Raw genomic sequence first — 16,525 nt, forward strand, 5'->3', positions numbered from 1 at the left:
TTTAGTCCCATCTGTTTGTTTTTTTTGTTCACTGTTTGCATGCCATTTGTCTCCCAACATTGGGATCGCAATGGGTTTTAGTCCCATTTGCTAGCAATGGGTTTAAGTCCCATTTGCTCACTGTACGCATAATTCTCATGTGTTTAGTTCGCTTGTCTTTTTACTCTACATAGGGTGAATTTTTTTGCACAACTCGATTCTCCCTCCTCGGAGCCATGCAAGGGTGTATCCCGTTTGCATTAAGTATATGGGTTCCTACCCATGCACTGTCTATTTTCATGCATATGTTTCAGTCCTATTGCATAAGTGTGGGTTCTGACCCAAACACTGTCAATTCTTCCTGTTTACAGGGAGAATATGCATAGGTTTCAGTCCTTTTGCATTACCAGGGGTTCTTACCCAAATATTCCTTTCATTGGTTGGAATATGTCATGAGTACCTACTCATATATGCTACATTACTTCAGTGCACGGTGTGGCTTTTCCACACAAGGTTTGTTTTTACACTTATATGTGTATGGGGAGCATTCCTAGTTTGGTGCACATATCATCTCTTTCCCAAGAGATCAGTCGTGGGTTCTCACCCATGCAGTTTAGTTCACATACTTAGCTTAGGTTTATACCTTATTTCAATGCTTTTCATTGCTAAGTATGTTCTGTTGACATTATATTTTATTGCTGTTTTTGCACTGTTATCTTTGCATTACGATTTTGTTATTGCTTTAAGATAGTGGTGTTTAGATGGGGAATTACCCTTATATTTTTTCCTCATTTTTCTTGTTTCTTTCTTCTTTACTGTTTCCTTCTGAATTCTTCTTCTTATCGTGTCTCTTGTGGATTCTGGACTTTCTTTTGTTTTTCTGTCGTGTTATCTTCCACTGCGTTGGTCGCTATCTGTTGCCCTGTGTTCTTTTCGTTTTCCATTTTCAGCCTCCATTTCATTCCTGTTCTGGCCAGTGGGTATGTTTTGGGGCAGTCTGTTGCGTTTTCTTCTATCCTTTTCTCTTACGTTGTTGTTTTTTTTCTTCTTCGCTGTTGTGTAAGAAGGGAGGATGGTTTCTGTGTTTGATTCTTCTGTTTGACTCTTCTCTGTTTCTTAATTTCTCTCTGTTTGCTTTTCTCTATGGTTGTTCTCATACTGCTTTTCTCATGATCGTTGTTCTCCTTGTTTTTGTATAATCTCTTTGCTTTCACTTTCTCAGGTTTGTCTTTTCAGTTTCTAGTTTTTTTGTTTTCCATAGGAGAAAGGGGGATATGTTATATCCTGCTAATGTTAATACAATGCCATTCTACCACAAGTGGAATGTTAAGGTGATGATGCTGTCAGAATGTTGGGAATCTGTCAGAGAAGTCACAGTTGACTGGGCTGAGCTGCCTGCTGGCTGCTGGCTGCTGGCTGCTCCTGGTGGGGTCTTGTACTGGTCTCCCTCTGGACCTGTACTGATCCTCATCTGGTCCTGTTCTTATCTACCTGTGATCTTGTACCATCTTCTAATAAACCTCCTTAAATCATCACAACAGAGTGGACCTGATTACTACATATGTTTCAATCTTTAATTGATGTACTCTGTTGCATTTGGTCTGTTGTTTTGTTCCATTGCCTCCCATTGGTTGACCTCTTATCCCCCCTCCTCCCACCCCGCCTTCCCTTGTCAAAATCCAAACTTTAGATTGTATCTTTACATAGTGATATTGTATTGTACTGTACTTTGTTCATTGTTACCATGGACCCTGTATTAAGGCTTGTATAATTGACTCCTCCGCATGTGGAGTAACCTATTGGTTACAAATGCCTGTTCAGCATCTCTTGTACATATAACCCTGTACTGTTCTGGTAATCGCTTTTCCCAACCCTCTCCCTCCTCTCCTTTCTCCCCCTTCTCCGTTTTGCTCGGAATTCCTCCTGTCTCCCTCACGAGCACCCACGGGGCACCACTTCGATCACTTTCCATCTCCGTTCTAGTCGTTTCCCTTCGTGACCGGCCGGTCACGTTCTCCACTTCCGGGTTCCTTTTGAATAGCCAGCGTCTCTGGTGCAGCTGCATCGGACGTTGTACCATCCGCCAACTGCCCAGAGGTTTCGTTCCTCGCTCCAGGATTGATCTACTCTCCTACACCCTTCTAGATTGTTTCATACCTCGTCTGGAACGCTAACTTAAGTAAGTTTGGCTCACATGCCGTCCTTTTGCATCGGACCTCTCCGACCATCATTATTGCGGGACTTTGACTGATTTTACTTCACTGCTCGTTCCCTTCCAGACTCTGCCCTTGCGCCCAGTACCTGTTCCCCTTGGGATCCACGCTTCCCCTCCATCTACACGCTCTGGCTGTCCTGCCAGCACACGTCCTTCTCCCCTTGGATTTCATGCTGGGTAAATATTAGACCTTTGTATCCTCTAATTATTGGACTCTTGCCTTCTGTTTTGATCATTTCAGGCACTTCTTCTTCTCTCATACACCTCGCACCCTTTCTCTGCCCACAGAACCCTTTGAATCACACAGCGTCCACCATTATATCTGCTAATTTACGCTACGCCTTTGGTTTCTACCAGGTAATTTTAATCTGCTACCCATCAACTATTTCCGCCTTTCTTGTCCCTTTGACCTATTTTTCTGACCTCCTTCTCTCCCCTTGGTTTTAGAAGCACTACCCCCTAATTAATGACCTATGTCCTGATGATGACCTGAAATTATCCAGGTTGAAACGCCGTCGACTACACAGCCTAGAACTCAGGCACTTCTGTGGTCAACTAAACCATCTAAATAATTTTGTACATAATTGTATATATCTGCATTGTTTGTTGACCACTGTATTTCTTTTGCATTGTGCCGTTCATGCTGTTTCTTGCACCTTTGTGTCACTGCGCCATTCACAATTCACTAGCACGTTCAGTGCCCACCTTGTGTGTTATGGTCATTGTACAAATATAAGTACTGTAGTGCTTCTTAACTACTTGCAGAATTGTATAAAAACTTCATTTTCTCTATCCTTGGCTCATGCTGTGGTATCCCTCCCTTTTCCCGTTCACTTGTGATTGACCTCACCTCGCCAAATTGTTTCCTTCCTTCCTTCTTTTAAAATACCCTCCAGTTGAGACGTTGTTTTTTGTTGCATATTACGCCCGGTCTCACCTGGGTTAACGGGCTCTACTCCTGTTTATTGCTATGTAGGTGTCTTATAGGCCATAGGCGCACACCAGCAATAATTTTGTACAATTATTTTATTTTCCCCTGCACCCTGTGCCTGTCATAGGTGTCTCATACACACTGACCAGCGATCATTTTGTAAGAATTATTCCATTTTCCCCCACACCTCTTGTCTGCCATAGGTGTCTTATAGGCCATTGGTGCACACCAGCAATACTTTTGTAACAATGTTTCCATTTTCCCCTGCACCCCTTGCCTGCCATAGGTGTTTCATAGGTGCACACCATCAATACATGTTTAAGGATTATTCTAGGTTCCCCTGCACTCCTTGCCTGCCATAGTTGTCTCATAGGCGCACACAGCAATAAATCTTTTAAGGATTAGGACCAGAACAGAAGGTTGAACTTCCTGCTGCGAAAGATGTTGCTCTTCAACCGTTGACTTCACGATCACCAGCAAGAAAAAGAAAGGGTACTCCACTGTCAAGTCCAAGCCCCCCTTCTGATGATTTGGACCTAGATTAGACTCCTGCTGAGTCCGAGACCCGCCATGAGAGACAAGGGAAAATGAAAGTTCTTGAAAGACTTAGAATTATGGAAAGTGACAGTGATGATGAGCCAGTGATTGTCAGTAGGGAGGTCTGTTCAGAGGGCGCCGAGATGACTCTTCCTATTCTACCTGTTCAGAGGGATGTAGTTCCACCACCACCGCCGGCTTCCATATTTGTAAGCCCCCCACTGAGACCTGCATCCGCCATTGCCAAAGTCAAAGTATGCCTACAGAGAGGCAAATGACAAACCCACCTACCTCCAGTTCTTCAGGCATTGTCAGTGGTACACTAAAAAAGTTATCCCCCTCAATTTTGGACTTCTTTTCGATTAGCGTGTATGAGAATAACAGTGCAACATGCTCTATTTTCTTTGCGAGTGATCGTTGAGGTAAGCCATGTTCACACTACAGTACTGGAGGCCAAACATCCTATCTGAAAAAACATTGTACAACCCAGTGGGAGGAACACTTTACATAGGGAAACATCCTTTACTACGCAGCCAGAACTACGCACTACATTACAATGTGAGTAATACAACAAACGCATTGTTACCACGCGTTCCATTACCACGCAAGTCGTAACAATGACTTGCATTAGGGAACGTGTTGTTGGATTTTAAATCCAACACCTTGCCTACTGTTGCACAGACTGAAGTCCAAAGCCCAGCTCTTTCCTAAGGGAAGTCACTGCAACGACTTGCATGGTAATGGACTGCATGGTAACAACGCGTTCGTTATATTGCCCGCATTGAAATGGCATGCATTGCAAAAGCATACGTGATTGTGTCATACATCCCCTTAAATAGCTAGCTGCTGGTGGTGGTGATGAGAGAAGGGAAGCAGCTCAACCTTCCGCAAGATGTACATTGAATCTACCACCTCCTGGTTTTCTCTGGAAGCCGTCTGTGTCAGTGGCAACACAAAACACAAAAATCCAAGCTACTATTATGGGCATGTTTAGGCAGAAGGAGGTCAACGAATACAACCACCCAATGGCATGGTTGTACAACAGGAAACTTGCAAAAATGTTAGTGCTGGTCCTCCTCTCTTTTTCTTTTGTGAAAAGAGTGAGATTTTGGGATTTGTGGTGGCAATCTTCCCAAAATAGCAGGTTCCCAGCCGGACCTATTTTGCCGGAGTTGCTGTTCCAGTGCTCCAACATTATGTGCTGCTTTTAGTTGGCCAAGCTATTTAGCAGAATGCTGTTCAGACTTTTCCACGTGATGACTGACACTGGATCTCCTTTGTGGGGGTTAGGCAACAGCTATATGCAGCTCTCAGCACTGAAGAAAGTTTTAATGGTGTTCAGTGGTATGCAACAGCAGCGATGTTCGCAATGGAGAAATCCCATACAGCTGTAAACATCTTGGACGAGTTTAACAGCAAGGTATTTGAATGGCTTCAAGCCAGAGGTCTCAGAACAGGAATTGCTGCCATGGACAATGGCAGGAATATTGTCATTGCCGTGACAGCTGGTGGATATTTCGGGGTCCTGTGTTTGGCACATTAGATCAACCTGGTTGTGGAGGACTTTCTCAAACAAGAAGACACAGCAACATAATGGCCACCTGCCTTAGAATCTGTTCTCATTTCAGTCATTCTTTCAAAGCACAGGAGCAGTTGAGGATCATTAAGTGTGCTAATAGAGTACCAGTTAAAGCCCTCATACAGGACGTGACAGCATGTTGGAACTCGATCTACTACATGCTACAACGTCTATTTGACCGACTATGTCTTTCAAAGAGGAGGGGATGCAACTGAAAAAGGCATGGCAATAGAGGTTGACACATGGTGGCTAATCAAGTGCCTGACACAAATGCTACCACACTTTTGAGGTTTTCACCCAGAGAGTCATCAAGAAGGACAGTACGATGAGCTAAACAATTAATTTGTTATATCTGCTACAGGACCAGTTAGAAAAGGTGGTGCAACGGTTCGCCGGTGTGAACCAAGAAGCATAAAGAGATTCTGTCCTCCTAAGAGTACATATGTCCCATAATAGGTGTAGCAAAACTCTGCGAACTACGCCCAGGCCTGTGCACAATACTTAATCCACCGTAAAAAATAATACTGGCCACTTTTATTCCTTTTTGTGAACGGATGTTTCACTTTTGAAGACTTGGATTTTTCGATCAAGCAAGAGACCTGGAGGAAGAGTGGCTGGAAGTTAGAGGCCTGGGTAAAAGTTCAGGTATGCAGCCTTCAACCTCCAGAGAGGGCAGTGCTGTTGTCTCACAGCCAACACCATCATCACCAGTGCAAACAGCAACACCAGCAACAAAAGAATTTGACCCAACTTCTGCAATGGCTTGGTTTCAGGTTGCAGGGCTTAAATCCAGTGCAGAAGCAAAGGCAACAGAGGTTGAGCAAATGGCAGCACCAATGACCATTCAGAGGATAGTCCAAGACTGTCTGGAGGATCCACAATAGGTCTACCTGGATCAAAACCCATTGGTCTATTGGTATGGGGAGAAGCAACAATGGCCAGAGCTCAGCAGGCTGGCAGTAGAGTGTGTGTCTTTGGACCGTGTGTTCAGTGCAGCTAGAGCAGTTGTCACCTCAAAATGTGGAGATACTGACCATGGTTAAAATGAACAAACACGTCATATGAAAAAAATACACTGTTCCTGAAACAACACAGGAGGAGAAGGATAAGGGAAATTGGTCAGACTCAAGTGTGTTAGATGATGAACTTCTGGGTGAACCTCCTGAGTCGGAGGACAAACTCTACTTCCCTGATTAAGTAGCCCACACTAGAACTTGCATGTATCGTTGAACTGTTTTGAAAAAAAATATATGTAGAGGAACATTTATATATCTGGTGTCTAGCTTATGCTTCCCCATTTGACATGTATGGAGTGGACCTGTGTGCACCCAAGAAGTCTCTATTCGCTTAAAGGACATGAAGACAATGCCTCCCATCCCTATCCTTCTTTTTTCATTCCCTAGCTGGGCTGCCAGTAAAGATCATTATACAAGACTGCCCTTGAGTGTATCGCTTCTGTGGGAAAGGAGATATAATGGGCCAATGTGCACCATGCTTGGAACAGGTAATCATTGCACCAATATGGACTGATTGATGATTCATGTGGTGGCTAAGGGGTTGTTGTAACAAATTTTTAAACTAGATTTGTAATGGTTGGGGCCCAGGAGATGATTCTGCCAGAATGCCTGCCTTTCTTTCACATTTCACTATAATTACTTACATGGTCCTTTTGTGTACTTCCTATTTTTTTAGTTTCTTCCAAGAACAGTCTGTTTAGTTACCAAACTGCACATAATGCTCCGATTCTCAGACACTTGTCAGGGCGGATATGGTTAAAGTGACAACAACTGTTAGAGGATCTTCTTAACTAAACAATAGCCCACGCAAGCCCTATTACCCCCTGTTTAGTGCTGGCCCACTATCAACAGCATTAAGAAGGCCCTTTGGGAAACCCTGCAGTAAGGTTTGGGAAGATTGAGTGAGATAGCAAACATTGAATTAATCTACTCAGGTAAGAAATTGAGAACTTAGTACTGAAGTTGTTCTATGGAAGGAGAGATTGCTATTTTGGAGTATGTTGTTGCCAAACCTCATTAGTGGATAAGAGGTAGAGGGTAGGACCAGAGCAGTAATTAACTAGTATATACGTATCACTGGTAGGTGTCTGGGTGCTGCAAAAACTCATCAAGCAATAAAGTCAAGCATATAGTCAGTTTTCCGTTTCCACTCTGGTAGCAGGGTATACTAAACCGCAGGAAGAGGTAAGTAACCTACTGAAGAATAAATACCTGACAAGGGACATACCTGACAAGGGACTTCAGATAGGACAGTGTAGGAAGGTGGGATCTGATTAATGGTTGCCCCCAACTTTTTGCCTGGTATTTGAGTGGTTTTTGACTAGTCTGGCTGGGATCCTGCTATCCAGGACCCCAGCCTATCTGCTTTCTCCTTAAAACTGATGTGAGTACCCTAGGTACAAACCAATTGGATACTGAGGATGCCCTGACAGTCCCTTGTAGATGGTACCCTAGGTACCCAGGGCATGCGTCCCTCAGTAGGCCTACCACGGCTGCAGCACTTATTGTGCCACCCTGGGACAGCCATACAAACTGACACCACCAGACCACTACTGTAGTCTGGGTAAGGTGGTGCTAGCACCCATTACAGGGATATAGGTACCCTATATCCCACCCCATTACAACACATATACTCTCATAGGTCACCCCTATAGCAGGCCTTGCTAATCCTACAGGGCAGGGTGCTGAGGTATGTGTGAGGGGGGACCCCTACCTGAGTAGGGCCTCTCTGCAACCTTCATAAAATCATTGCTGGGTTGTTTGTAGTGTACCCATACCATATACTCTTAACCGCATTATAAGTCTATTGCGATAGCGTGATAACTTGAGAATGGCTACACAGAACCATATCGTGTTTGGTGTCAAACATGTAGGAATCCTACCCCCAGTCCAGCCATGGGCATGAGGGCACGATTCCCCCCTGCTACAGGGGCGATATGGGAAAAGCGGCAGAATTCAGACACCAATTTAAAAGTGCACACGTAGTACAAAATGGCTACTACCCGCCACCCACACGACTCTGGCTGGTTGTTGCTGGGGAAAATCCCAGCCTCGCCAGCTGGACAATAGGGCTCCTGTGGCAGGGAGGTACTATCATCTCCCCAGACAGCATATGTGGATTGGAACAGGGTGGGTGCACCATATGTTGCCTTTCAGAGTTGCACGAAGGCAGCTACAGCGCCTACATTCTGCATACACCGCCTGGAACCGGTTCAGGGGCATCCTGCCCATCGCCCAGGCGGGAAACACACAAAAGGGAGAGGGTGTAGCCACCCTTTCCCGCCTCACCTCTCATTGGTGGACACTACTCTTGACACTCCCCTAATCTTGGGGATAAAGGTGAATAATGTGGCCCCAGAGCTTTAGATTAATCTTGGACTTCACAGACTTGACCTTCGACGAGCTGCTGCCCAGCTGACTGAAGAAATCTCCCTTGGGGTAAAGGAGTTACCCCCCTGCTTGGCAGGCACCTGAAACACTGCAAGTGACCCGGTTGGAACTTTGCTGCTCCTATGAACTTCGTTGACTTCCAGCAACCTTGAGGTGGGTTTCCTAAGCATCCCAGAGGCCAGTGAGTGTGCACAGCAAACCTGAGCACCGTGGACCGCGTGGGTGCCGATATTTCCGAATACCCCAGTATACCAGCCACCTCTTGCATAGCACACGACCCTGACCAGTGGGGAAGTTGTGCTTTGGCCCCTTTTTGAGCCAACCACGAAGCAGCATTTGTGCCAAAGATCAGCACCCTAGCCCCCTACGGTGGCCCGTGGGCTCCCTTTTACGCACTCCATTTTGCTGCCTTCCGCGGTCCATTGTCTCTCGACTTGTGGGCCCAAGCGGAGAACAATCTCAACATTTAAGAGTTCCCCTGGTTGCTTCAGGCCTGCTCTATAGTCTCTCCAAATGAGACCTCTCACAGACCTCGTGGGTCTGCACCAGTAGCTGATTTGTTTATCTTGCTTGGGTTGCAGTTGCCAAGGCTTAGTGGATTCAATCCGGACACTAACACCGCAGCGACCCTCATTCAACGTGGGACAGTTGCTCTCCCGAAGCTGGCCTTCCTTAAAGCCTCCCGGAGCCCGTGGCTGCAGATTCAAGCTACACCTCTTTCCACTTGAAGCACCCAACATTGAATGGCTCTTTTCTTTGAGCTCCCTGTTCACTGTGCCGTGACCCAGACTCTGTCCCCTCTGCTTTCAGGTTCTTCTCTGCAAGATCTACAACTTCAATCTTCACGGCATCATCAACGCTTTTGGCTAGCAGCAGTTTTGTACATTTTCCCATTGAAAATCAGCCCGCGACCCGACATCGAAAACGACCTATGCACCCGGCTTCCCTGGGGCAGGTAACAGTGGTACCTCGGTACTCTCGTGGTAGTGGGCTCCTCAAAACTTAACTCTAAAGTTTTAACTTTGTACCCCTGCTAGAAGTTACTTTAATCTGTTTAAATCAAACCGCAACATTCTCCATAGGCTTTAATAGAGCTCCCGATAGCAGCTATTTCCACTTCACGCGCCTCCCGTGGGTCCCCTTCCTCATAACCTGGGGTGGATTCTTAAGGGGCCAGCGATACTAAATGCCCTAGGCATTGTCTGTAGAATTGTCGTGGTTCTTATACCACAATATATGGTTTGGTCCCCCCCTGGGGCCCTATGATTCCAGTGCTATTTATTGTATCTATAAATGCTTGTTTGAATTGTAACTTTGCCTCAGCCTCATAAAGAGACTTGTGGGATTCTGTTTAGAATAAATACATATATTTTATATATATACCTGTGTGAGCTACTCTTTCATTTGGTCATTCAAGAGGTTATCTATGGTAAAACAATAAGCTTAACACTCCTTCAAGACTTAGCCTGAAGGCTGCTCTCCACAGCTACCACTAGGATAGCTTTCTTTAAAGGTTGTCTTAAACCTATCATCAATAAGAGTCGGATTGGACTGGTGCAAGGTGTCCCCTATAACTAGGAGACAGCATATGCCAGGCCAACTTCTCACAGAGAGCTTCTTATTTTTCTTGTCACTGAGCCATGATGCTACAATTATTAGCAATGCAAAGCCAGAGAGTAAAGATAAAGACCCATTTATTTTAAAATAGAAAACCCATCTACTTCACCCACAACAGGCCCACCCATCTCCCCAAACAAAACCCCCAAAATGTCCCTTTCCTCAACTCCCCATCCTACCCTCTCCACCCACAAGAGGTCTACCCCCTCTCAGAAGCAAAACTCCAAAAATGACCCTTTCCGCAACTTCTCTTCCCACCTTTTCCACCCACTACAGGTCCTCACACCCCAAAACAAAAGTTCAACAGAGAAGGTCACTGACGGCACCCAGGTCCTTCTTCAGATTGCCAACTCTGGTGCCAGGTTCCGCTGGCCCTGCCTAATGAGCGTCGACTCTCAGTGGATGCTGTGAAGGTGGCGGGGTTGGATGATGGCCAAAGAACTAGAGGTCCTCGCCCCCACCTCCTCCAAGACCACCAGCTGGCGGTATTCAGCAGCCACCACCTCCAACTTGTGGAGCCACAGCCGAGCAGCTATTTCCTTCTGTGTTTGACCTGAAGCAGGAGGAGTAGCTACATCAATTAGGAAAAAAAACATTGTAATGTGCGGCACAAACACTTGTTTATACTGTAGTGGCACAATAGCGGAATATTGCTGGTCCCTTAGAGTTATTTGAATTTTTTATGTCATTAGTCACAGGGTCAAGTTTTTCCTGCACATGCATCACATAATGCAACATTACTGACTGCAAGGAATGACGCCAGATCACCAACATGATCAACAAGTGATTTTAGAATTTCATAGGGTGAAACTGAACAGACACTTTGTGTGTTGTTAATGAATGTATTAGAGGTCATTAGTGAGTTACATGTATATATGCTGCACAATTACGGGACCGACCATATGTGTGACATTAATGGAGCCATACTGGTGAGTCTGCTACTCCACAGAATGTTTTTGGTACAGCTGCAATAGCATGTTTTTAACATTATCATTAATTCCAATGGCCCTGCTCTCTTATTCCCTCTTCAATTCTACCCTTAGTCCAAACTTAGGGACTGATAGCGCTAGGCAGATGGAATACTCTGTCACGCACATGGCGGATAACGAATATCCCGTCTGCCATTTGATAGTAGACAGTGCATAGAATATAAATGATGCACTGTAGTACAGTGAATAGGATATTTTATTTGTCAAATTTGTGAAAGAGCATTCCATCCACCAAACTCTAAATCAGGCCCTTAGTCCCACATTACACCCTGTCCTCCACCACTAATTATTTTCAAACAAATACCTTTAATTGGCTGTGGGGAAAGTTAGTCTATGAAAACGTAAATTATTGGGATTGGGCTAGGTAGATTTTAGCTATGGCATATTTGGTTGTCACTGATCAAGTACCACAATTTTGCTTAGTCACATTGGTTCACAGAAGGAAACAATTTTATCCAAAAATCCATAATGGAAGCCATGAAATATAAGGCAGAAAAATGTGGCAGATGCTGATATGGAATTTACATTTTTGGTTAGGCTGGGACAGAAAGAATGATGAAGTGAAGTCGTAGGTGAGTGAGTGGGCATTGGGAAGCGCACCATGTCTTCGGTTTGTATGCATTGCAGACTTTGTGCTGCGCTGTTTACTTGAAGAAGGCGTACATTTCACCACCTACACTATAGCGTCAAACAAAACTACTTTTCAGTTTTAGGAGGGAAATCTTATGGGCAGGGAGGTGAGTGGCAGGATAGCTTAACAAATACATTGTTGTCAATAAGAAAGCAAGATGACTTGCCACTTGTCCTTCCCACCACTGGGACTTCTCCCCCTCCCCCAACATGGGCCTCCTCAACCATCCCTCGTACACTGGTCCTGGCAATGGTACTGGTGGACTGCTTGCCTAGACAAAATGTAATTTACCCATTTTAGATACCAGATTAATCCCCCCTCCCAGTAATTTTTTTGCACAAGGTCCAAAAGCAATACCTCACTTAAGTTAGGTTAGCTATCTTCTATCAAATGAATCACTTTGGGAGGTTTGGTTGACAACATTATTAAAACCAGGTATTAAACCAAAAACGTTTTTCTCCTAATGTGGCACCAGCTGCATTGGACTCCTGAGAAATACATTGGGCCCTTTCATTTAATTGTTTACAAATTAAGCACTGCTCTTTACGCTGACAAAAATCTGTTCTTTTAACAGCACTACACAAGACATGTAAAAGAGAAGCAAGGGAAAGCTTACTAAAAAAGGGAGCAGAAGAAAGCTGCAAACAGGGAAAAGTCAGATGCAGAAATAGGAAATATGGAAAACACATGTAAAATGCAAGGATTGCAAACATTAGGTTGGGGACTTGAAAAAAAGGTAAATACAGAAGAATATAATACATTACTAGTGGGAATAGGTAGAAGTAAGTAATAATAATAAACTCAACTTACTGGGGGCAGAAGAACAATCTGCCATGACTGTGGCGCTGGTGGTGGCAGTGGTCATCACCAAGGCGCTGGTGATGGTAATGGTAGCAGCCGCTTGTACCTGGGAGACTCTCTTCCCCTTGGATCATTATGAAAGGAATACAGATGAAAAGAACATGATTAGTGGTACTCTCTGCAAAAACATTTTGGTATTAAGACATTATAGCTATGGTTCAAATCACTAACAAAATAAAAAATCTAAATTTTATGGAAACCTGTCATTGATTGCTTGACGAAGGAGAAGGAGTGCCATGCACACTCATGTTGAGAGACGCACCTTCCTGAATCCGATCGACTGGGTGGAGCAAAATTGAATGAAGATAAGAGGGAAAGGGACTAGTGATCAAAATCAAATAAGTCAGAAAAATGATCAGTTTAACCAAAGAGGCAGAAAGGGAGAAAATTAGAGAGGAGGACATGCTGGAGGGTTTATTGAGAAGAGAGGAGTGGTGTTCAAAGTACTAATGTAGTGGCATGAATATTTTATTTTGCTTACAGTCAAAGATGTGAAATGCTCGTGCCCTTCTTCATGCTAAACTCATGTACTTTGTATGCTCCTCACATTCTCGTTTACTGAGTTCCTCTTTTTAATGTCACCTTTAGATAACAGGCCGGAGAACTCATGTTTGTAGTGTCTTTTGTCACTGTAAAGAGCATGATGTTGAATTATTGAAATTTTCTTCCCTAGACTCTGGCCTTCCGGTCTATTTCTATGAGTATCAGCACCGCCCGAGTATCCATCGTGATTCAAAACCAGCCTACGTGAAAGCTGACCATGCCGATGAAATCATATCCGTCCTAGGTTTTCCATTCTTAGAAGGTGATATTACACTACAAGGTGAGCAGTCTATTAACCCTATGGACTTTCAGTGGCAATATACGTAGCTATCTCATATGAATGCAAGGCAGAAATTATGTGGCAATGGTTTTATTTCGCTCAATTTCAACCATAATCTAATTCATAATCCCAATTTGTTAAATCAGGGTTTGCAAAATACATTGCGAATACTTTGTGAAAGTAGAAATGGCCCCAGTATGTTAAATTCGTAACTGTTTGCTTTGTGGTGAAAGGAAAATAAAATGTTTCACTGAGCGCAAAGGCTATGGTTTTAGTAATGGCATACTGTGCTTTGATTGAAAAACACATTCTGTTTGCAAAAAAAGAAAGAATTTCATATATCTAGAACTCCTCTTATTGTTTAGTGGTCTAAGCATAAAGGAGCACTCAAATCGGTGGGGGTGGCCAGGACAAGGAACATGGCGGCAGCAGCTTAGAAAGCTCCTCTGGGCCCACCTCTTATCCTCTCGCATCCGGCCATCACCGGGTCCCGGGCCTCTAGGAGTAAGGCTTTGCTAGCCCCTTCAGAGGTCAGATGGCTGCAGCAGCACGATTTTTAGCAACCGCTCATGGCCAGGACTGAAAGGATCATGAAGACCTGGTGTGCAGGCCAGGATCCCTTTCACTGCCACATGGTGGCGTGTGATGACTCGGTCTGTGGCGACCGGTTGGCCGGGCTGTTGGTGGCCCACACAAGGCCTCCTTCTTGCAGAAAGTGGCAGAGAGGCTCATGGGGAGGCACTGGAGATAGTCTCCAAACCCCTGCACAGGGGCAATGCATGGACCGATGTAGACACACCTCACCATCTGTGATCCTCTGGTGGATCAGGGGACAACTGGGGGGGCATGACAGCCCTCTGACCCCCCTTTTCCTCTCTTTTTCCTTTTAATCTACCGAGAGCCTATTAAAACACGCTCCCCTCTTTGAGACGGGGGTCGGCCTGAGGGCCTGAATCTGGGACGACACTGCTGTGCCTCTTTGTCTGCTCTGCTTTCATTGACCTCTGCAACTAGCAGCTGCTTGTGCTGCCCTACCATGTTTGGGGGGGAAGCGGGCTGCCTACAACTCGCCAGGGGGATGAATGAGCAGCTGATCCCCTTTTGGCCCTTTTGACCCTTGATTGCCTTGTGGCTGTATGCCACAACTGACTGCTGGGGCAGAAATGTGGAAACAAAAGCAAGCCAAGCTGCCTGCGACCATCACACAGGGCCTGGACATAGCCCTGCAGACGAAGCTGCGGGCTGCTGATGAGCCAGATGGTGCCCGGGGGCATGGATGCTGGCCCCCGTGCCAGCCCTGGAAGGGGACACACAAATTCTACAGGCAGTGCACTCCTGAAGAACATCTGTAGAGGCGAAGATAGATGCTGTGTGCCATAGTGGTAGGCCTCCTTTGAAAGAACCACAAACAGCTGCAAGGGAGAATGACTCTGATGGAGACATCCATAGGAGAAGTGCAGTCTCAGGTGATGGACCTTCATAAACAGGTGCAGGAACTCTCGGACCCACTCTGTGTCCTGGAGGACAGGACAGAGGATCGGGTGCACCGCAAGAACATTCGCTTGGCGGGCCTGCCGGAAAGTCTGGAGAAAGAAGACATGGTGGTCTACCTGGAAAACTGGCTGGTGGAGACAGTAGTACCTCAGGGGCTGTCCGCTTTGTTCTCCGTGAAGCGGGCATAACTGGCTCCAGTGAGGAGATCACTCCCGAAGGGCCTGACCCAGATCAGTGGTGGCCAGAGTCCTGCATTTTCGGGATGCCATACTTTAACCGGCACCACAAGCAGGCCACTTCAGGTGGTCAATAACAAAGTTCCTATTTTTCTAGATTATACTGTGTTCGTTCAGAGACACAGAAACTCCTTTCTAAGTGTGAAATAGTGACTGTGCACCATAGGGATGAAATACATCCTTCTGTTTCCGTCCAGGGTCCAGATCACCCACAAAGGCTGATGCCTGTTGATCATGAACCCAGGGGAGACATGAGACTGGGCCAAGGCCCATGGCACACCTTCGCAGATTGGGGGCCTCACTAAAGTGACTGCAGTGGTCCAGAGGCTTGGGGCATGGGAGGAGCAAATGACGGAATGGCCTGGATCGCCTGGACAACTCAGACTCCTAGTAAGCCACAGATGGAGACCGACAAGGCCTCAGTGCTCCGGGGAACAGTGGCACTCCAGGAACTCTCCCCTTCATCCTTGCATCAGAGACAAGCACTGATGTAGACACCAGGGAACTCCTCATCAGCTCAGATGATGAACTGCAGGGACTCCTAAGAGTCTCTCCACAAACAGCTGAAGAACTGATATGACTTGAACTGCAGCTGGATTTCATATTATGGACTACGGTCTGGAACACATTCCATTACTTACAAACTGTTGGGCCCCCCTCGGACTATTCGGGCCCCTGCAGATCTGACCATAGGATATACTATGACAACACGTCCTGCGTCAGGATGGTCACCATGCCATGAGGACAGGACTCCCTAGCCCTTTTGATCCAGAAGGGGAGTCCGACATGCACACAATTACTACAGGAGCGGTGCCTCCATCACCACCAGGTTGGATTCTGGACTGACCATATGGCTAACCGGGGACATGAGAATTGAGTGCATGGGAACATCCGCAACATACGCAACGACGTTGTGATGTGTGCTGTGACACATCACAACACTTTTAATCTCAACACGTGGAACATCAAGGGGATGAGCAACCACTCAAGTTCCAACACATCCGTTCTCACTTAGCGAGGTGCAGAGCTCACATTGCCATGTTCTAGGAGATGCACTTAAAAGAGTGGGAGGGTCAACGACCTCATTACCGCTGGAGGAGTCAGCTGTTCAGCCCTTTATTCTCGGCATATGCTAGGGGGGTGCTGATGTGGGTGGATCCGGAGGGTACTGTTCTATCTGGGCTGGCACGGGTTGGACCCTGAGGGTTGTTACGTATTTGTCAGCT

The 16,525-nt window shown here is 45.7% G+C and overlaps 1 protein-coding gene across 1 annotated transcript in view; it reads left to right on the forward strand.

The window, feature by feature from the left end:
- The window catches only part of LOC146776047 (fatty acyl-CoA hydrolase precursor, medium chain-like), a 275,087-nt gene that overhangs the window by 236,841 nt on the left and 21,721 nt on the right, over positions 1-16,525 (forward strand). The window contains exon 12 of the mRNA XM_085639929.1: positions 13,420-13,569. Coding sequence (XP_085496055.1) covers positions 13,420-13,569 — 150 coding nt within the window. The remainder of the gene's footprint in view (positions 1-13,419; positions 13,570-16,525) is intronic.

The sequence above is a fragment of the Triturus cristatus genome, chromosome 12 (assembly GCF_964204655.1).
Source record: "Triturus cristatus chromosome 12, aTriCri1.1, whole genome shotgun sequence".
In the NCBI taxonomy this organism is placed as follows: domain Eukaryota; kingdom Metazoa; phylum Chordata; class Amphibia; order Caudata; family Salamandridae; genus Triturus; species Triturus cristatus.